Source organism: Anser brachyrhynchus (genome assembly GCF_964034855.1).
Source record: "Anser brachyrhynchus genome assembly, chromosome: 1".
In the NCBI taxonomy this organism is placed as follows: Eukaryota; Metazoa; Chordata; class Aves; order Anseriformes; family Anatidae; genus Anser; species Anser brachyrhynchus.
The window spans coordinates 66,305,211-66,326,406 of record NC_137694.1 but is presented as its reverse complement, the minus strand read 5'-3'; the positions used below and the strand labels follow the sequence as shown (position 1 = coordinate 66,326,406).

The 21,196-nt window shown below is 44.5% G+C and overlaps 1 protein-coding gene across 2 annotated transcripts; it reads right to left on the bottom strand.

Annotated features, from left to right (window-relative positions):
* Positions 1-556: 556 nt before the first annotated feature.
* IL17RA (interleukin 17 receptor A) lies at positions 557-21,163 on the bottom strand. 2 transcript variants are annotated; one of them, XM_080576087.1, is made up of 13 exons: positions 20,949-21,163; positions 15,757-15,781; positions 13,416-13,562; positions 12,056-12,180; positions 10,805-10,931; positions 8,834-8,881; positions 8,585-8,742; positions 7,383-7,460; positions 6,878-6,953; positions 6,778-6,792; positions 5,805-5,906; positions 4,673-4,714; positions 557-4,121 (listed from the first exon to the last, which is right to left on the bottom strand). In XM_080576087.1, the coding sequence occupies exons 1-13, from the start codon at positions 21,072-21,074 to the stop codon at positions 2,608-2,610; spliced, it is 2,583 nt and encodes an 860-aa protein (XP_080432213.1). In that variant the 5' UTR covers positions 21,075-21,163; the 3' UTR covers positions 557-2,607. The 2 variants fall into 2 exon arrangements, with proteins under 2 accessions (XP_080432213.1, XP_080432214.1); XM_080576088.1 differs by having other exon boundaries at positions 557-4,118.
* Between the last annotated feature and the right edge of the window lie 33 nt (positions 21,164-21,196).

Sequence of the window (21,196 nt, the reverse complement as noted above, 5' to 3'; positions counted from 1 at the left end):
CAGAAGTGAATACCACTTGAAAAGGGCTCATGGGAAAAAAAATATATTTAAATGCTAATTGCTGTAAGATAAAAGAAATTTCAAGAACTGGGATCAGCAAGATGACAATTATTCACATAATCTGAGAAATGGGTTCCCACTGGAGAAACACCAAGCTCACAGTTACCACTTGCTGAGCTCCTGCTGGATTAGGTCTTGTGCAGACAGGAAATGAAGGTGGCACCGAGTCTGAAGTTTGGATGTGTGCAGAGACTGTCCCTCTCTCTGTTTTTCTAGGCATTTAGCTGCAGAGAAAGCCAGCTCTCTTAACAGCCCTGCCTCACTGACAAGCCCTGCACAGAAATTACAAACATTCCACTTCTGTAACACCCATTTTGCAGGGACACACACGCCCCTCCCATAAGAAGGTCTGCAGCTGTATTCATAAGCACCTTGCAGGCACGGTTTGGTGTTTGTCAGCTGGTTCAGTTCTGGTTCTGCCTCAGGTTTGTCTCAAATTTCTAGAAGAAACACTAACCTAAGGAATTAGGCAGAATTGAGGACAGGAGAGTAGTTAAGTAAATATATCAAAAAGTATTCTTGTTTTTAATTTAAGAAACAAAACACAAGTTATAAACAAATACAATTACAAAATACGCGTAATACAATATTGGTTGCAAGTCAAAAGAGCAGATTATTTTCTGAGATCAGACTTTCAAAATCTGAAATAAAAAAAAAGCTCACAAGATTCGACAAGTAAACATAGACAAGAAGACAACAAGCTTGTCTGAATGCAAGGCAGAAAGGCCTTGTGTTCAAACCATTATCCAGCAGGCTGGACTGCAGAAACTGTGGTAACAAGGAAGGTAAATGCCTGCCTCGACTAGCCCACTGCCCAGTCTATGCTACGGGGGCCAACGTGCAATTACTTGCAGGGAACAACTCTTTTTAGTGCATCCAGCCCAATCTTTTTGAAAGATCGGGAGTTACCATCACGGCTCTGGGAAGATCAACCCCTTAGTCTATTATTAAGAAGTTTCCACAATGGTTAGCCTGAAATACCCGTGCTTGAGTCTATACCCACACAAGGAACATCTCACTCATTTTTGCTCAGCCACTGCTAACTCAGTAATAATCTCTGCTCTCAAACAGTATCTGCTCAAGGTACACATTCCCCTATCCTAGCATCCCAGGAGGCAATACTGGCTCCAGTCCTGTTTAAAATTTTCATTAATGATCTGGAAGATAAGGCAAAGCTTACCCTCGGCAAGTTTACAGATGATACAAAACTGTGAGGAGTGGCTGATACACCAGAAGGTCTTGTTGCCACCCAGAGGGACCTCAACAGGTTAGAGAAGTGGGCCAACAGAAGCTCATCGAGTCCCACAAGGAGAACTGCAGAGCCCTGCCCCTGGAGAGGAACAGCCCCAGGCACCAGGATGTGCTGGGGGCTGCCCAGCTGGAAAGCAGCTTGGCAGAAAAGGGCCTGGGGGTCCTGGTGGGCACCAATTGGACGTGAGCCAGCAACGTGCCCTTGCTGCAAAGAAGGCTAATGGCATCCTGGGCTGCATTAGGCAAAGCACTGCCAACAGGTCAAGCTTCCCTCTACTCAGCACTTGAGAGACCACACCTTGAGCACTTATCCAGTGCCAGTCTCCTCAGTACAGGAGAGACATGGACATATTGGAGAGATTCCAATGAAGTGCCACAAAGATGATCAAGGGCCCGTAGCATCTCCCTTATGACGAGAGTTGGGACTGTTCATCCTAGAGAAGACTTGGGGGGGATCTTATCAATATACATAAGTACCTGAAAGAAGGGTACAAAGAAGACAGAGCCAGGCTCTTTTCATTGGTGCCCAGTGACAGGACAAGAGACAGCAGGCACACACGAAAACAGGAGGTTCCTTCCGAACATCAGGAAACACTTTTTTATTGTGCAGGTGACTGAGCACTGGGACAGGTTGCCCAGAGGTTATAGAGTCTCCCTTCTTGGAGATATTCAAAAGCTGTCTGAACATGGGACCTGTGCAACCTGCACTAGGTTGCCCTGCTTGAGCAGGGCTGTTGGACCAGAAGACCTCCAGAGGTGCCTTCCAACCTTAACCATTCTGTGATTCTTTAGAGACAGCCCCAATCTAGCTGAAGTTTAAGGCACAGATCTTTAACACAGTATTTACAACAAAATATTTAAAATATTTATTAAGTTGGCAATGCAAAGTTTGCCATCCTATGTAAATCTACTCTCCAACTCCTGGCCTTGATTTCTGTCCAAGCACAATAAAACCAGTACAGTTGTAGGGAGTTCTGAAGGCACAAGTGGATGAACCACAATAATTTTTCTGCAGTCAGTGAGTGAGGATTCAATACAATGCATTTCTCCATGTAAACTGCCTCTTCTCTCACAGTGATGGCTAGTATTTGATGCTTCTCTCCATACAGAGATTAGAAGCAGAGATTGTTGCCCACTTGCCAGGCCATCCTGCCTCCCGGTAGCAGACAGGAAGAGCCCACCAACAAGTCATTTGTAACACCAGGACAAGAATGGTGCTGGAAACGCAGTTTCAGCATTGTGTGTGGTACTACCTTCCATCTGTGCATTTCAAATGGAGCAGATCCCAGATAAAACCTAACAGCCCTCTGAAGACTGGCTCATGTCTATCAGCTCAGCTGGATAACCCCACTCAGAGCTCCGCTGAATGTCCTGGAAAAAAAGCTGCTGCTGGAGGCTCTTTAGACTGTTCAAGACCTCTGAAGAGAGTTCATGAAAGGCCACCTGGTTTTCCTCCTCGTCCTCTTCCTCCTCCTCATCCTCCTCCTCCACAAGGTCATCGGGAGGCAAAGGAGAACATCTAGAGATGTAGCCCTGGTCTGACTGGACTGACTGTCTTTGGTCTTTGCACTGGTCATCGAAGACCAACTGGTGCTGCTTGTCAGCCTCCTCTTGGCAGAAAGATGGATCTGAAGGAATGACATTCTGCTGATAAAAAGAGTACATGAGTCCATTCAGATGGTGCCTCAGTTCACCTGAGAGGTTTGCAGGACTCTGGTCATCTCTTGCTGGAACTTCACAGTCCTCATGGAGGATGACGTTATTCCTCATTGGAAAACTTGCCTCTAGAAGAGGAACTCCTTCCATGCAGTCCTCGTTACTCAGCACATGATGACCAAGTATATTTTTATCTTCCATGGAAGAGACAGGCTCCACTACCTGAACTTGAGGGGCCTCATCCATAGGAATGACCATCATCTGAGAAGTTGGATCTCCACACAGATTAAGCTGAGGCTGTAGTTTACAGCCCCTGCTCTCACCTTCGTGCATGTGGAGGTTGACGACATAACAGCAGTTAGGGTCAGGCTCCCGTAGGTGCAGCTGCTGTTTCACAATTCCACCTGGTTCACTTAGCAATGAATCCACCTGGCTCTCTCTGTTTAGGGACTGCAACTCTTCTTCATTATCCAGGCAGATGCTTTCAGCCTCAAACCAGTTTGGGTGTTCCATCTGCCAGTTCCTGAATTTTTGTACCGCTTCTTTCAATTTCCTCCCACTAGGGGTATCAATGTAATTTTCAGCTGTGATTTCCTGGATTCGATGGATGCGCCCAGGTTCAAACTTCTCTAAGTCCTGAATCCGAAAATAAACATCCTCAAACTTGTCCATCAGTTGGTACCTGGATGTGACGTTGAACAGATCAGGTATATCCTTCTCACTACTTATCCCATCAAAATAGCAGACTATATACATTCCAAAACAGGCTGGCTTCTTGAAATCTGGCAAGATCAAATTCAAGGCAGGGGTGAACAGATCTCCCGTTGGCTTTTGCTGATCTTGCTTGAGACAAACCGGCACGCTCCCAAGCATGGCCTGCCATTTGGCCTGGGTGCCTCGTGAGCATAAGATGATGATCTTTGAAGATAGGTCTTCCATTTCCTTCTTCTGTCGAGTAAGCCAGGGTAACGGCCCCAACTCTGAGATCTGATGATCTTCTAGCAGGTCTAAGGCTACAGCGGTGCCACAGACAGTCATCAGAAACTCGGCAAACTTCAGTACCACATCCACATACAGCAGGTGATCGGCAGAGTACACAATCCAAACTTTTCGAGGCTTTAAGGGTGGCAGAGGAAGGTCAGTAGATGGTACTGCTGAGAGACAGAAAAATATCAATCCCAGCCACATTCTTGAAATTGTAATGATGCAAACCAGTAGCAATCAACACAGGAGGATGTTAACAAAAGGTTCTAGCAACCACCAGTTTTGAAGCTATTTTAGTAACATATGCAGGCAACGCCTTATTGCGGAACTTTTGTATTAAAGCCCAGACAGTGGAGCTATGATTTATAATAATGCTTGGGTGGTTCATGTAATTTCACCACACAAAAGTAAAACACACTGGCTTCAAGAGGCTTGAAAATATATGTTCCCTGCTGGAGAGGTGAGTGCACCCCAAAACAATCTCCTGTTCCTATTGCTTAAATGATTATCAAGGGTTCTTTTGCCAGTACAGCCTCAGATGTGTCAAAAAACCCCATCACTTTACAAAACAATTATCTCAAATCTGCCAAAGACAGCATTCCAACTTCCACATCCTCTGTCCAATGCTACAGGAACACAGGAGAACCCCTTTTTAGACAACTGCCCAAGACTTCCAGAATATATTACATGCATGTGATAGCACACAAGCAGGACATCTTACCAGTTTGCAAATCATGGTGGCTGCATTTCCCTCGCTGGTGTCCTGGAAGAGAGAGAAAGTCACTGTCAGTTCTGAAAACAAGAAATAAAATTAGCCCCTTCAAATGACAACCCCTTCCAAAAGTTACATTCAAAAACCAAACTCTTTAGTAGCATGGGGATGAAGATGACATGGGGAGGGAGAAGCCTAATAAGAAGTATACTAAATGAACAAAGACTCTTCTACAGCCAATTTTACTTCACTACATTTTCCCTTGGAGAGGAGAAGGAATGCAGACACAACCCATTTTCTCCATCTTCCCCAGATCTGGACAGCCTCTCAAAAAGTACAGAACCTCCAAACATTCTCCTACTTCTCGTTAAAGAGAAGAGGCTTTTTTTTTTTAGAGAGAGTTTTTTTCTTAAGAGGCTTCTCTAAGGAGGTGACTAAAACGTCCCCAGCTAAATGTTACAGTTAGATTTTATACTAAGAATTTTTCCAAAATATCTCCAATTACTCCTCTCAGGTAAAAGCACAGTTGCACAACTCGCAGTTGTGAGTTGCACAGTTTCCCTACGATAACTGCCCCATAGTTACAGCACAAAAGACTAGGAATTAGTTCTTAATCACTCAGTTTTCCAGCCTGCACAAAGCATATCTTTGTGACCTTTGTGACTATTCTTCTTCCACATTCACTGAAAAACATTACTTAAACTCAAAATAGTATGAAAATGAATTTTGCAGAGACTTTGGGGGACAGGGGAAAGACCATGTTCTGGACAAACAGGAAGCTTCTGCCTTGCAAAACTCTTACAAAATGCAGAAGAAAAATAAATGGAGAGGAGATCTGTAGCAATCTGCAGGAAACAAAGGGCTGAACTATGAGGTTTATTTTTCCCTTATGAGCTCTTAAGCTTTATGAAAACGGAGTATCAGACAGCATAATTCACTGACAGCTTTACTTAACTAGGTGGATGGTATTAGGCTGCTACAAGTCCCACGATGTAGAACAGAATAAAGTGTTTACATAGGCATTATTTTAGTGGCAGTACATCAGAATGGCAAGGAAGAAAATAGTAAGAGGAATAATTATGGAAGTAGGAAAAATATTTTTAGCACTGAGTCTTTTGTTTCTAGGTGGTATGAGTCTTACCTGCTCGCTTTTTGGTCATACAAATGACACCTGTTATGACTGATCCCACAAGAAATACACAGATCCCAGTGATACACCAGTAGAGCCATATAATCATATCATCTGTGGTACAAAAAGAGCACTCAGACATTGCTTTATACAAATAATGAATTTCACTCGGGAACAGAAGCTTCTCGAACAGCAGGGGCCAAGGCAGAAGGACCACGGCTTTGCCCAAACCAATGGGTAATCCAGTACTTCACCCTTACAACATACCGCAGGTGGTATGACATCCTGTTTTCATGATGATGCTCTGCACCACAGGCTTGCTCCACAAAGAACCATATGTGCAACACATTGAAAACACAAACCAATAACCTTCCTCTGTACACAGCAATCAGTGTTTATCCAGCTTTGACAGGCATGCTGCCCATGTCCTGCCTGTTTCACGTAATACTTCTTCAAAAAATTTTTATGATTTTAGGTGAAGCATTTTTTTTTCAAACTCAGGTATTTTTTCCTTTTTACATCTCTAGCAAAACCAGCACCTTACAGGTCTTGGTGCAGCCAAAAAAAGATGTTAAATCATTATGCGTATGATTTATCTTGACATTCATAAAAATGAATATATGCAAGCTATTCTCTCCAAGAGCTGCCTTATATTATGCAAAATTTTTAACACTAAGCAAAGTGACAGATAGTGTTTCATATTAAGGCTCTTCTTGTCAAAAGTGTTTCTCAAAGAATTTTATGCAAGTGAAGTACCTCTGAAAAAAATTGCTCTCTAAGATTCATGCTGCATAAAAAAATTCATGCTGCATACAAATACTTGCCTTCTTCAAGCATGGCGAAGTATCTCTAATACAATTCATTCTGAACTCAGTGGTACAAGGGGACATTTCCTGCTCATTGGGTCAGGGAGGATCATTTGGTACTCTATATGACAGTAAAAGAGAAGCAAGAGAAGTTTCAGGGTACTGGAGGAGCTTCTTACCTGATGGGTCTGTACCTGCAAAAGATTAGAGTTTCATTAAAAAATTCAGCTCTCATCTGTAAAACAATTAGAATCTAATTTAGAGAAAAGGAGTACTCACTTGGAGCTGGTGTACATGGGATGAAAGTAGAGTGTCTCAGGCAGTCTGTGCCACAGTTTGCAAAGAATGGCTGAATCTGCAGTCAAAATAAATTCAGAATACAGAAGCTATTCTTAAAAGCAATTCTGTTATAACTTGATTTTCCCCTTACCTCTGCAATCCCTGTGTTTTAGCACAGGTACACAGAATTCCCATTTCCACTTCAAAAACAAGATTAATCAAGAATTCTTATGTTATTCACTATACATTAACAAGGCAGTGAGCTCCTGGGGTGGCACACCTGCCATTCCCTGACTTGGCAACCCTACACTAAGAAAGGCCACTATCTACAGAGAAGACATTTATATACAAAAAAAAAATCTTTTTGATAAAATCATTTTCTTCATGTAGACAATGGCTAATCTCCAAATCTCAGAACAAAACACTGGACAAAACCGTAACATTCCTAAACTGCACGCTGCCTTGCTGAGGAAGGAGGGACATAGGGACAACAGTAAGACCCCACCTGTACTTCATAGCTGCAGCAAGCTCTTAAGTTCTTCTCCATTTTGATTGTGACATTCGCTTGTGATTGTAGTTCGCCCTGCAGAAATCAGATGTGAGTTAACAGATGGAAGAAGAAAATGGAATGAAAGCAGGAAAAAGAAAAGAAGTTGAGATGAGAATATGGAGTGTTACAAAGAAGCATAAATTTCCCCCCCCCCCCTTTAAAAAAAAGGCAACGACAGACCCACAAAGAATGAAACAGATAAATGGTCTGGCCACCATCACTGCAGGTGTCACATATGACTGATACGGTTACGCAAGTGAAAGAGCAGGCTAAGGCTGCACAGGTAACAGGAAACAATTAAGTTTATACACTGCATAACTTCAAATATGTTAAGCTTACAGTTTCTTAACAATGTTAATGTCTAAGGTTTTAAATGTGTAAATGTATGATTAACAAAGTTCCTCATGTGTTTAATTAAAAAAGCTGTCAACATTGATGCCTCTGGACACTTGAACAGAGGACAAGTTGTCCTTGTTACCTGCAAAATAACAAAATAATAAAATGATAATGTAAATATATTCTTTACAATGCTTAGTAGAGATACTCAAAAATGAGGCATGTTACTCTCTGCCAGGGAAATGTGCACACAGCAGTACCTGCTTGTGTCAGTAACAACACCACCTATCAGTACATGGAATACGAAAACTCTGAAGTATGGAAGGAATGGAAAGATTAATCAAGCTGAATGCCAGTTTATTTGCCCTCCCCCAAGGAAGGGTGGGGACTTGTAACAAATATTCAGCATCCCCCTCCTCCCTCAGATGCCTGAAAAGGGAGTTTTATGTCAGCAAACTGCATCTACTTTGAGCTTCTCAGCAACACAGGCTGTAAAGCCTGCAGGAATTGATTGTCAGTTTAAGTGAAGCACCTGTTACAAATGCTCATTCTTGATCCGACCTCACTGCTGACAGACTGCTCCATGCATTAGAAAACATATCTTTGAGAACCTCTTTTTGATCTTTTATCCACCAAATTGAAAGAAATTTCCCTTTTCCAAAGGCAAGATGATAATCTGAGAAGAACACCTTGAAAATTGCAGTTCAAGTACATTCAGTAGATTTTGTACACCTTGGCTCCAACTCCTTGTTTAGCAACTCTTACAGAAATGATTAAATTACCACAGAAGATATAATTGATATCATTTATAAGGTAATTACCTCTGTGACTTCGCGTGTGATCATTTTACATTTCTTCTCATTCAGGAAACTGGTCACATGAATTTGGTATCGGGTTGACTCCATCCATGGGTTAAAGCTCACAAGCAGAGTCATATCATCTAGACTTTTAGCTTGGATCCTGGGCTCCCACAGGCTGCCTGGAAGTGGTGCAGATATTCCCGTGTTTCTTAACTGTCAGAAGCATTTCAGCAGGGCACTCATGACTACACAGCTCAGACAAATTCTTACCTGTCTGTATACACGGGGTGGTTCTTTTCATCAGAGAGTCATTGCAGTCTGCAAGACATAACACCAGTGACCAGTCAGAAACATTGTACTGCCATTTAGAAAAAACACACATTTTCTTATCAGAAGCCAGACACCTAACTGAGCCTACCTTGATGAGTAGACCTTTGTTTCAAAGAAGTAGAAAAATTCTACAGCAGAATAATATCAGTTTCCAATGTATAAACTAGCCCCTCCACTGTTTTTTTTTCCTAAATAGAGATATTAATAAGAAAAGTCTAAAAACATGCAGTATTTATTAAGACAGTAATATTTGACAAGCCCTGCTAATAGAAGACTTGTACAGAGAAAGTCACAGTGGAATGAAAACTTCATACTGAACTCTGGACCCTGAGTGTTGCAGCCATAGTTTCCTCTAAAAAGCATTCTGCCTCAGGAAAACTATGAAGTTGGAGTCTTTCTTGATCCCAAAATACTTTTTCACATTTACAATTCTGAGCTTAATTTAGCAGATTGGCCCTGCTCTTCGGGACCTTTTTCAGATTCAAATCTGGAGTCACACATTCAACATTTAGCAATGTGGGATTTACAAGTCTAAACTTAAACTGTGTCTCTCCTCCAGGGCTTGGACACAAAGGAAAAGAAAGAACTCCCTACAATGGTTTGCTTAAACAGTTGAAAGAAAACATTACAGATCTTAGTTTCCAACTTTCAAGTTCATGCCCCTGTAATTCACAGGTAAGCTCTAGCCAGCAAAGCTCCTTGCCACTGCTGACCTTGACACAATGCATTAGGTTTCTGAGGAGCAGCACAGGACAAAACCAGAAAGCTCAGTATGACCACGTATGATAAAATACAGGATGGCTGAAAACTGAGTGTCCCCTTCTCCTTTTCCCACTGACACCGACTGACACACCACATATATTGTCATTTTATAATGAAGTCATGTTGTCAACTATAAGCAAGAAGAAAATTATGAAACATTTTTTAAGCTGTATATTGAATGTATTGATAAAGTAGTCAGTGCAGCCAGAGGGCACTGCAGATGCTCAGCATCTTCAGGGAAAACAAGTTCTTCTTTAGTTATAAGAAAATTTTCACATACACAAGAAAGGGTCAGGCAGTCAGCTCTACCAAGTTTCTCAGTAAGTCATGCCCATTTGTGCCTTTGAAGTCAAAATTCACTTGCCTAAAAATTGGTATTAGGAACCGAATTTAACTTGTTCTGATTTGGACATTTTGGTCTGTACTTCCAGTTTCTACAAGCAGAGGGGCAAGTCTGAAAGATTTAAAATTAAATAAAAGCAGCGATGATAGTCTGCAGAGAACATGAGAGATTAGTCTACAGCCCTACTCTACTCATTTAGGCCAAATATCTTTGTACCTTTTCAGTAACAAAATTCAGGAGATGTAACCTATCTTCAAAGAGCCCTTCAACGTGGCACCTGTACTAGTTTTCAGGTTTACTTACAACTTTCTGTTTAGACATCACTGTAGCAGAATTCTTAATGAGCTACAAACACAATGTCTCAATTGAGAGCCCCAAGTCCACAGCTTTGTCTAGCTTTCTATAGAGCGTAACATTTTTTATAGCAGTATCTTCCATGCAGGAACTACTGTCAAACAGGATCAAAATGTCTTGTCTTCACAGTATTGTCCCTCCATGTGCACCTTATTCCAAGTAGAGATTGGACAAACTGCTGGACACAGGATCCCAGAAAAAAAAAAAGGACAGTCTTGTAGCCCAAATGATACATGCACTTTGGATATAAAACAAGGGAGTATTGTAGAAATATTAACACCACAGACATTCAAAACAGCAGTATTCAGAAAGGACACCAAGTTCTTATAACATTATCACCTTATTACCAAACTTGCTCACAGTTCACGGGCTTGGTCTGGAAAAAAACAGGTCCATAAACTGTCAAACAAAGCCCTAAGTTCAAGGCCCGGGAAAACTAGAGCATCTCTTACCAGGCATCGTGAGAGACGTGGACTTGCAATTGTAGTCTCCATCTACGCTCAATTTGGGCAGGTGGTAGACAGTCACTTGATAAGTTTGGCCAGGTTCCACCTCAAAGCGGTTAAAAGTGAAATTCCACTGAAAACAAAACACATTCAAGGATGTAAACTGAAAATGCTGCGCTATCAAGGCACTGAAATTAACAGCTGAGGGGGTGCATTGTGTTGCCTCATCTTATATGATCTTTTTTCTAAAGCTTGACTGTAAAAAAAAAAGAAAAGGAACTGAAATTCATTAAATGTGCCATTCCTCTGGTCTGTCTCAAATTCTTGTGTTTGGAATGAGGAGGGAAAAAAAAAAAGCAAACAGCTATCTCTTGGAATCCCTGAGCTGATACAAGGGTCTCATGCCAAATAACTTTATGCAGTTCCCATTGAACTACACTCTGAATTGACGTAAGGAGATTAGGCTAGAATATGCAGTTTTGAGACTAAAAGTTTAGTCCTGTATAAATCTTGCCGTGCTGTGCAAGTGCTAAGCATTTAGAATTGCACTTGCACATGCATTGTTCTGTACTTGGCCTTTCCATAGATATATATTGTTAAATTTGTATTGTTTTCCACGTATCAGCAGTGCTGTGCAAATTCTGGGAGAGGCAATGGCTCCAGCGGGTAAGACAACCTTCATCCACTTCCGTGTGGTAAAGACCCAGCTCCAAATTCCTCTTGTTCATGAGGGGAGCTGTGGATGCTCATCACTTTCCTAAGCATCCATAAATCCTTCCAGCTTATGCTCTCTCCCTAAAGAGAGCATAAGCTGGAACGACCAGGTTGACACTTACTCCACAGCAAAAGAGTATATGAGAGAGAGGATAGTAAAACGAAAGACTGAGTTACAGAGGCTGTTAAGTGTCATGATGATTAAGCAGAACGCAAAAACTGCCACAATTGTTTGCTTTAAGCAACACCTAGAACAGTGACACATGCTAGGCACCGAGAGCAACAATACTTAAACCCTGAGAATGGTAAAAGTGAAAGAGAAACCAAGGTAAGCAGGCAGATTGTACATTGTTACATGCAAGCATAAAACAAACTGGAAATGAAACCAGGTCTCAAGGCCAATATCCTGATTGTTACATCAGCTCTTCTGACTAACCAGCCTGTACTTAATGGAAAAAACAAAAGGTAGCCTTGCTATAAAATAGGGAAAGCAGAACCAAAGCCCTGGACTAGAGTAAGTGGTTTGAGGTCCTTGGCACTCACCCGGCCTCCGTCCGGACGGACCTGAAGTGGTAATTTGTTCTGAAACTCAAACTGGGCGCAGATCTGTTGATTGCTGCTCACTTGCATCACAGCCAGCTCTGCCCCTCGGAGGTACCGGATGCTAGCTGCAGGCACAGGGCAGAGAGAGAAGTTTTCCTTTTCCTGTCAGCTGCACATGTACAGGTTGCAACCCCCACAGAGACCACCACCGTGCTTACTCTTGTCACAGTCTGACTCCTTTTGAAGCGCTGGGAACCCCAACACAGAGATAACTGGCCATGAAAACAGCGAGCATGCAGGGCTGACTGACACCACTACAGGTTGTCCTGCACAGCAAGAGCCCCACCCTGGCAAACAAAGGGGCACAGCAGAAAGCAACTGCATCTTCCAGATGTTCTGGCAGTTCACGGGTTTGGTGCCCTGTTTAGCTCTGCCTCTCAACACTGCTTTACACAGTTTTGGCACCAGAGCAAATACTGGGATTGTTTGTACTAAATAAAACAATGAGAAAGTTCATAACCATGGCTACTTCAAATGATAGTGTTACCTGAGTCATTCCTGCTTCTGTGCTACTACAGCTATACTGAGATAACAACTCTATACCACCCTCAGACATAGGTCTTGCAGAAGCAGGAAACAAATGTGCTTAATTCTGTCTTGAATCAGTGCAAAAATTATGGATGAGAGCACACAAGCACAACACCATAAACAAAAAAGCATCAAATTTATTTGGAGAGTAAGAAAACTTGACCAACTGGTACTTGTTAAGCTTCCAATAAGACAATTAGTCCTTTACCAAGACATACACGCATATAGAAAATTTAGAAGTTACAAGGACTAGATTGCCCTAAATGGGAGGCACTTGCACTGGGTTAACATCACATAAACTACTATAGACATGCTCTCAAATTAATTGTCATTTGTTCAGTTTGTAGATGTAATTCAACTGCATGAGAATGCTGCAGTCACTATTATTGCCTTGAAAGGCCACAGCTTGCACTGCAAACCTCCTTTTTCCCCTTACTACTGTGGGAAAGGTACATGCTGTTCTTCAGTTTGTTTTTATCAGCCCTTCCCATTTTAAATGTCATTATCCCACATGCATGGGAACATTTTCAATTCTTGAATACCCAGCATACTCAAAGCTCAGATTCAGTCTTCAAAACAAAACACAACCAAAAACAAAACCAAAACCACTCCTCAAACGAAACCAAAACAAAGCAAAGCAGCCAAACACCCAAATTTCAAAGTTGTCCTTCCACAACTAGACCAGTGAAAGTTTTCACATCACAGTTCTCCTCCCTGTCCTTACTAGACCGCACCTCATTGCTCTGCTCCACATCCCACAGCCACCTCTTACCATCGGTGGCCACTTTCCACTCTATCCGAAGCACGGGGAGCAGCTCTCCATCCGTCTGACGGAAAACTTCAGAGGAGACACGAAGACTGCTGGGGGCAGAAGGTGTCCAGGTCTGATTCTGCAGCCAGCTTCTCTCTATGCAGGTACCTGCCCAACAAGCAAAAGCTGTTATTCAGAGCAGGGCAGAGGGAAGCCTGCTTAAGTGCAGTTATTGTCTGCCCTTTTGGTGACGGCAACACGGAGGGTAAATCTGCACGACAGACTGCTTCACTGCTCAAAAAAGTAGTTTTCAGCATGCAAATACTTTATAAATTACCTGTAATGTTCTGAACTCAGTGTCTCCTGCAGCAAGTCAATATCTCATCGCTAAAACAGATCTGTGTTAGAAGACCAGTGCTAATTTCAAGCCTTCCAATGATAATGTCAGATGCCGAAGCAGTTTTTAAAACAATGTAATTAATTTTTAGAACCTTCCAGTGACTGCTCGTTACACCTCGCCTAAACTAATGAGCCCGCTGGACAGAAAAATGATTTATGTCCGTCTGTACAGTACTAGGGAAAACAGGTCCTGTAATCTCATCAGAAATCAGGTATGACAGGCATTAGACAGACACGATCTACTTAGACTTTTGTCAGACATTTCACTTATTACCAGAGCACATTAAAAATAGCTCTGCTGAGTACCAGTGAAGCACAAACACAGGAAGAACCAGGCTGACAAACCAAGGAGGAGTTGCAAGTGGGAAACCATTACTGTTTGGATGTTTGAAATAGCTCTGTGGAGGCGAGCGTAGGCCCAACGTTATGCATTTTTCTAAAAAAAAAAGATTTAAAAAATAAATCTAGAAATAAATATAAAATACCTAATAATAGAGCATCTGATAACTGTCAGGGTGGGAGAGGGGCAGAACTGTCAATAAAAACATATCTGCGTCATTTGGTATACAGGACCATTCAGACAAAACACTTCTTGGTGTACATCTGAGCACACGTAGGGTAGGCCACATCTACCTAACACGAATTTATAACAGTATTTATTTATAACGGTACTGCTGAAAGACTAGCAGAAGAGCTACTGAGCATGAGCTGTGCTGTGTAATCTATGAATCAGACGAACAGGCAGGTGTCATCTCTGAATATATCAAAAAAGAAAAAAGGTAAGAGGTGAAATGATTACAGAGGCTTTGCAGAGCTCTGTATGTAATTCTTTAGCTATTTTGTGCATCCACACAAACACTAAACGTTCTCATGACAGCCTGGCTTTAGGCTAAGGGAATAGACAATCCTCACACGCTCATTTTACCAAAGAAGATCTAGAGAAAACCTGGTAAAATTGAAGTACCTTATGGAGAAGTATGTTAAGCACTAACAAATCTTTTCCCTACAGGGAAAAAAAACATAATATGAATGAAGAGACAGAATTTAAACCAAATCCTCAAATAAGGCAGCATTTTAATGGTGGAACTGCAGTTTGGCTTCGCTGTTGCCAAGCTGTATTCTTATATCTAGCTGCCAATGGGAAATATGACCCAACCCGATCCCACCCAACCTCTCTCCTGCCTAAAACATTAAAATCTGGTTATTTTCAGCAGTCAGTTCCCCGGTCTGGCATGCCAAGCATGGCTCCAGAAATACGCGTGCCAATACCAGAACACCAAGGAGTTCTGCCGCACCCCCTGATGCCTCCACATACCTAATGGAGGAATGCTGAACAGGCTCTTCTTTTTTTTTTTTTTTTTAACATTAACAGAAAAATGTAGTGAAGTGTATCAGGTCTGTGTAATTGGTAAAACTTGACCCCTTATGCCTGGTATGTCCGCTGACACCTGCGCTCAGGAGGACCGACAATAACTCCTTTCCTTTTCCAATTCACTGTGCTTCATGCCTGACGATCTACTCATTGCTCTCAGTTGCACCCCTTTACACCCTCTTTTCATTCGAGTTCATACCTTAACTTTCCATCAAGTACTAACATACACGTAGTAGTTTGTAATGAACATATACTGACAAATTTGTCCTAAAATTCCCATTTCTTTACAAATGGACTGTCCTTCTTTTAAATGCAAACTAAATGAGTTGGGTTGTATGTTTTCCACACACCCCAACCGTACCCTGGAAAAGAGACTGAACTTCCCATTTTTCTTTTAGCTGGAGCTGATCATGGATCAAACTGAAAACTCCCAAAGCCAGGCACGACAGCAGTGCTGTTGCACGACAGCGACAGAGTTGCTTTACATCTCCCCAACTTCAGTAGAAAGAGCTTGCTGTATGAACCCAGGCAAAAGGAAGAAAAAAGCATGATCTGATAAGAAGACATTAACAAAGAAAAAACGTAACTTACTATTTTCTACGAGGCAGTTTAAATCCTGTTGGGGAAAAAAACAAACAGGAATATTACTCATAGAATAGAGACTGGGTTGACAATAATTTGCTTGTTTGGTGGCAGAAACAATTTAATAGCAACGCTCCCTCTCAAACCTTGAGCAAAAGCTGGCAGATGCGGCATTAAGGTCCTGGTGCTTATAAAACAAGTGTGCCACCCAAACAGCCAACTCCCCCTGCTCCCCAGGCGTCAGCAGGTCCCATGCAGAGCCCCCGCCTTCTCCTGCCCCATCTGGGCTCACAGCCTGCTGCAGGACCCCCAGGACAGGTGGCACTGACAGCCCTGCAACCGTGCCCTGCGTTGGGCAGAGGAGCTGCCGTGTAGCCAAGAGCAGAGAGCATCTACACGCTTGCTGTCAGCCTGTGAGAAACACAGGGGGAATGTAACTGGTTTTGGCATGCTCAAAAGGTCACAGCAGCCACAGCCAACCCGATAATTTGAATATCAGGTACCAGGTTGGTCTGAACTGTACTCTTACAATTACACCCCACTTAACCATTGCAGAGAAATCCTCCATCGAGCATTTATACCCTGAAGCACTGAAAAACAGGTTATGCATATTTAACAGAAATTAAGAGTCGCAGCCTCTGCCTTCCCAAGTAGCTGTCACACGTGATGAGGCCGTGCTTTCCTGGAAATGGATAAACATCTGCCTGCTGGGGGAAACTTGTGAACAAAGTCCTTATTTTGCTTTGCTTGCTTTGATTTACCAATTAATCGGTTTTTATCTCAGCCCAGGATTTTTCTTGCTGTAACCCTCTGACTGTCCCCCATCCCACTGTGGGGCTGAGCGGCTATCCAGGGCGAGCCCACGGCAGGTGACAAAAATAATGGGCTACTAGCCATGTTTTTTTGTTTGTAACTTAATGACTTCTGTTAAAAACTGACAATTAATATTCAGTCATTTTGTCCTTCTGCTGTTTCAGTTATCAGCAGTTATTGTAAACTGCACCATGATACGGCCCTTACATAAATGATGAGGCATTATTTGCCTGGAGGGCAGCAGTATCTGCTTTCATCTGTGTGTCAGTGTCTCTGTTTATTAGCAGACAAGACAAATAACCAAGCAACAGTTACGATTCCTGCTTTTTGTTTCATTATCAATGTGAATACTGAACCAGCACAGCACACCAGTGGATTCTCTCTCCCTGCAGGTGTATTGTTCCAGGTGGGGTGTTTGCAGTGATGTTCCCAGCATAGATGAGACTCTTTCCTTTCTGGCCACATTTGCCACCACAGGGGGAAAGGATCCTCCCTCCACAGGGCAGCTTGCACCAGTTCAGCTGTTAGCCCACTCCCTTCCCAATCCCCAAAGCCTCACAGGGGCGACCCAACAACTCCAAACACCTAGAAGAATAATTAATCCAGCCAGGAGGTCCTCGCCGTTGGCATAAGGAAACCGAGCGAACAGAAGAAGATGAAGCGACAGCGCAGACACAACTTTACACCAGAAAATGTAATTCCAGAGAATGGCAGCCAGAAAACAGGAAGAAACTAAAGACAAAGACAAGCCAGTTTTGCAATAAAATAAGTCAGTTACCTCTAGATTTGCACTGGCCACCTCCTTAGTGCTGGGGAGAATATTGCTGACTTTCCCTTGTAAAGGTCCACCCGACCCACTATCTGATGCACTAGCTCATTTAGGCTGCATTAACAAAGCTGTGGTCAGCAGAAACAATTAACCTAGTTTCCCTCCTTGAGCAAACACAAATTTAGATGATACAACAGAAATCAAGTTGCAGTGGTGATTTTCTGCTCGCCCACGTAGAAGTGGAAGCATGTCAGAAGCACTGACAGAGTCGAGACGTGTGCCAGGCCGCACACAACAGACAGGCGAGCTAATGGGAAGAAAGGGAACAACAAATGCAGAGCTCTGCGTAAAAGTTGAAGATAAAGCCCACAGTCACACAGTGTGCTTGCTGTGCATGTTGTTACGGAAGAGGCCTGAAGCGAGATGTTCTCTTCTCAACATTTTCTTATTGTCTTTCAGGCCCGACAAGCAAAGCTACAGGCATAAATATGAGAGCAAGAAGGTTGTGAGGCTGAAACTATTACTGGTAGAAAAGGACAGGCACAGTCAACTCCTCTCAGTTACTTGTCTTGTTTCCACAGAAAGCTAAACAATTGTTTTGTTTACTTTTTGAAGCCTTTTTCTTCTTTTTGACATCAGAGAAGAACAGGCCATATGTCGCAGAGATCATACGAACGTGGAAAAAAAAAAAAAAAGAGAAACCGATTAACAGCACCACGTCATAACAATTCAATTAAATTAATTGGAGGCCAAGATTTCCCGGCAGGATGCTGTGGTAACTAGCAAGAAACTGAAGCAAGCTGGGCAGGCATCCAACTTTCCTTTAAAGAGCAACTGCTGAATGGGAAGGGCTCCAGCTTCCCAAAATCTGCCTCTCACCTAGGAGCCATTCTGCATATCTCCCGAGGCTTGGCTGATTTGAAGTTTACTGAAGTTTCCCTGTCCGGATTCATCGGTTCAAAGCAGCAGAGATCAATAGGACATGAACACATTATATTAATAATTACTGGAAAATGATTGGTTTAAGGCAACCATCTTCTACAAAAATGGTTTGTGGCTTTTTTGTTTATTTGCTTTGTTGTTGTTTAGTTTAGAAACTATGGAGAAAAATGCTCTCTCGTACATATTCTCAGCAAAATAAAAACCAAACTCAAAAGTTGAAGTTCCTTCACAAAAAAATATAAATAAATAGGGTTTTCTTTATCATGTTTTGGTAACTTTGATCACTAATCTTTTTTTTACGCCAAGAAGTCCAGAAATATTTGAAAGTTTGCAAAAATGGACCAGGAAAAGTCTTTTACACATATATCACCACCACTCATCTTCGTGAAAGATGCTGCATCCATTCTTCTCTAGACTAGTAGTGACTACCCACCAAGCCAGCAATACCGACTTCCAAGAGCAAAGCAGGCACACACCTCGCCAAACCCTTAGAGCTGGCGGGGCTGTTACAAACACGGCATCCCTCTGGGACGTGAGGCGTGCCCGTCAGGAAGCGGTTACAGCCCAGTGGCTGAGCACCGTGATTAAACACTTCACAGTGAACAACCAGATGGGTATTTAAGTGTGGGTTGATCTTCCCTGTGCCTAGCAAGAAAACCCAGCCCCTCCTCCCTGGAGATGACACATCCAAGTAACAGTTACTGGAAAGAGCTGGGTTTGCAGCTGTGTTATTCAGCCTTACGGCTGGGCAGGTTTGATGGAGCAGTAGTGAATAAGGCCCATTAAGGTCATCTGCTGGCGTTTTAATAAGATGAGCTCCTGCTAACGAACACTTTGTTTTACTTTTGTTACAGTTACAGGTGTCTACTGATACAGACACAGCACTTTCACTCCTCAGCCCCGAAAAAGCCTCTGCCACATCAGAGTTTGGCTTGAAAACCGCTGCTGCTTGCCCTGACCTACCCCGAGGCAGCGGGAGCAGGAGGAAGTGGTCTCACCGCCCCCCGCCGCAGCCACCCGGAGGGGGCCCAGAGCCACCCGGGGTGGGGCGCAACCGTCAGAAAGGGAAGGGGAAACGGCTCTCGGCTGTCGCAACTTGGGCCGATCGCACTCTTTCCGACGTGTGTCTGCAGCTGTGCTGGTCCTTTCAGAGAAGCTGCTAGAGGGTTTCTTTCTGAGCCGACACATTTCTCACACGCCCGCCTGCATTTTGGAAGGCGGCCTGTTGAAATAACGAGCACTGCAGCTGGCTGACACCGCCGCTGATCTGCGAGCGCACCCTGAGTGTGGGGCACCGTGTTCCCTCAGTGAAAGCTGGTGATGTACCGGTGAACTCCTCCCTGAGCTACAGTGGTTAACGTTCCCTTTAAAAGGGAAAGAAACACAGCCAGGAAGACAGCGTCAGTCAAAGCCCAAGCACCAGGGACTCGCAGGAACTCCACGACGTGCGACTGACAGGCTCCATGTGACAAACAGTGTTTGGGATACCCACTGTTGTGTTAAATGCCTAAGCAATTTTGTAATATCCTCTTTCCCATTTGCTAAGATCTTGCACTTGGTAATTGCACAACACCCAGCCTAAAGTAAAATTGCAGAAGTGGAACACTTTCTAGAGGCGTTTTTAAATAGGAGTGAAAGCAGCACAGGGGAGGTCAGGTAAAACCAGCATAAGTACGTGGCCCAACTTTAGGAGAGCAGACAGAGTAGACAAAGGATAGGAAATGTGTACAGGAAAAGGTTGTAGCAGAAGAGTGTCACAGTTTAGGAGGGGTCTTGGCCTCTTGCAAGGACAGGCAGATGGCACAGGACACGCTCGTCAGCTCAGCACCCTGCGGGTCAGAGCTCACCAGGAAGGGAGGTACTTCTCTGGCACGCTGCCCGACAGCAGTCGTGCCCCAGGCTTCACCCCGTCACATACGTACGGGACTCTGAAGCGGGAGATGTGCCAGCTGGGATTCGTCTGTGCTCCTAAGCATCACATTTCCTTCGCGCAGCTGGCCACGCACACCCCGATTTCACACAGGGGGAAATTCCTTTCTCAGGAGAGCTAGGAGTGCTTCCAAGAAGCGAAAGCAGGCGGACTGTGCTACACGAAGCACACCGCTTCAGTGCTCGTTTACAGCTCCGCCACCCCACAGCGAACAAACACTTTGGGTTACACACACACGCACGCAGTCACACCTGAGCGGTGCCCCCCGCACTGCTGGCAGCGCGCGGTGACACGGGAGGCTGTCCAGCTTGGGAGCGAGCTGCTTGCTGTCCAGTTCTTACGTACGCACTGCTACTGTTAGTGGGGAAAAAATGGAAAAAAAGGCAAAGGCAGACCTTCCCCTCTTGTACGAACTCTTCACGGGCACCGTAGCTAAAAGGGAAGAAATAAAACCAGCAGAGCAACGAGCTGTGCCGGCAGCCAGCTCGGTGGGCTCACTCCCCACGCCAACACCTCCCCGGCTCCCCTCTCGCCCCGCAGCGCCTCCTCCCGCCTGCCGGGGGGCCGCAGCACCGGGGGCCGCCCCGCGCCCTCTCCCGCTGCCCGGCGGCGCCCCGCAGCCCCGCTCGGAGCCCGCCGCGCCCGGCCCCGCCGAGCCCCGGCCGCTCGCCGCGGAGGCGGCCCCGGCGCCTCGCCCCCGGCCCCCCGGTGCCGCGCGCGGCCTTGCCCCGGCCCCCCGGCACTTACCGGCTGGGAGCAGCTGAAGGGCGGCGCGGCGGCGCCCAGCAGCAGGCGCAGCGCGGCGGCCGCGGGGAGGACGAGGAGCAGCAGCAGCAGCAGCAGCAGGAGGAGCGGCGGCCCCGCACCCGCCATGGCCCCGCCGCCACGGCCTCGGGGCTTCCGGGCTCCGACCTGGGCGCGGGGCGGGGCCGGCCCTCACCTGAGGAGGGGCCGCGGCGGCGGGGCGGGGCGCTGGGACGGCCGGGGAGCCCCGC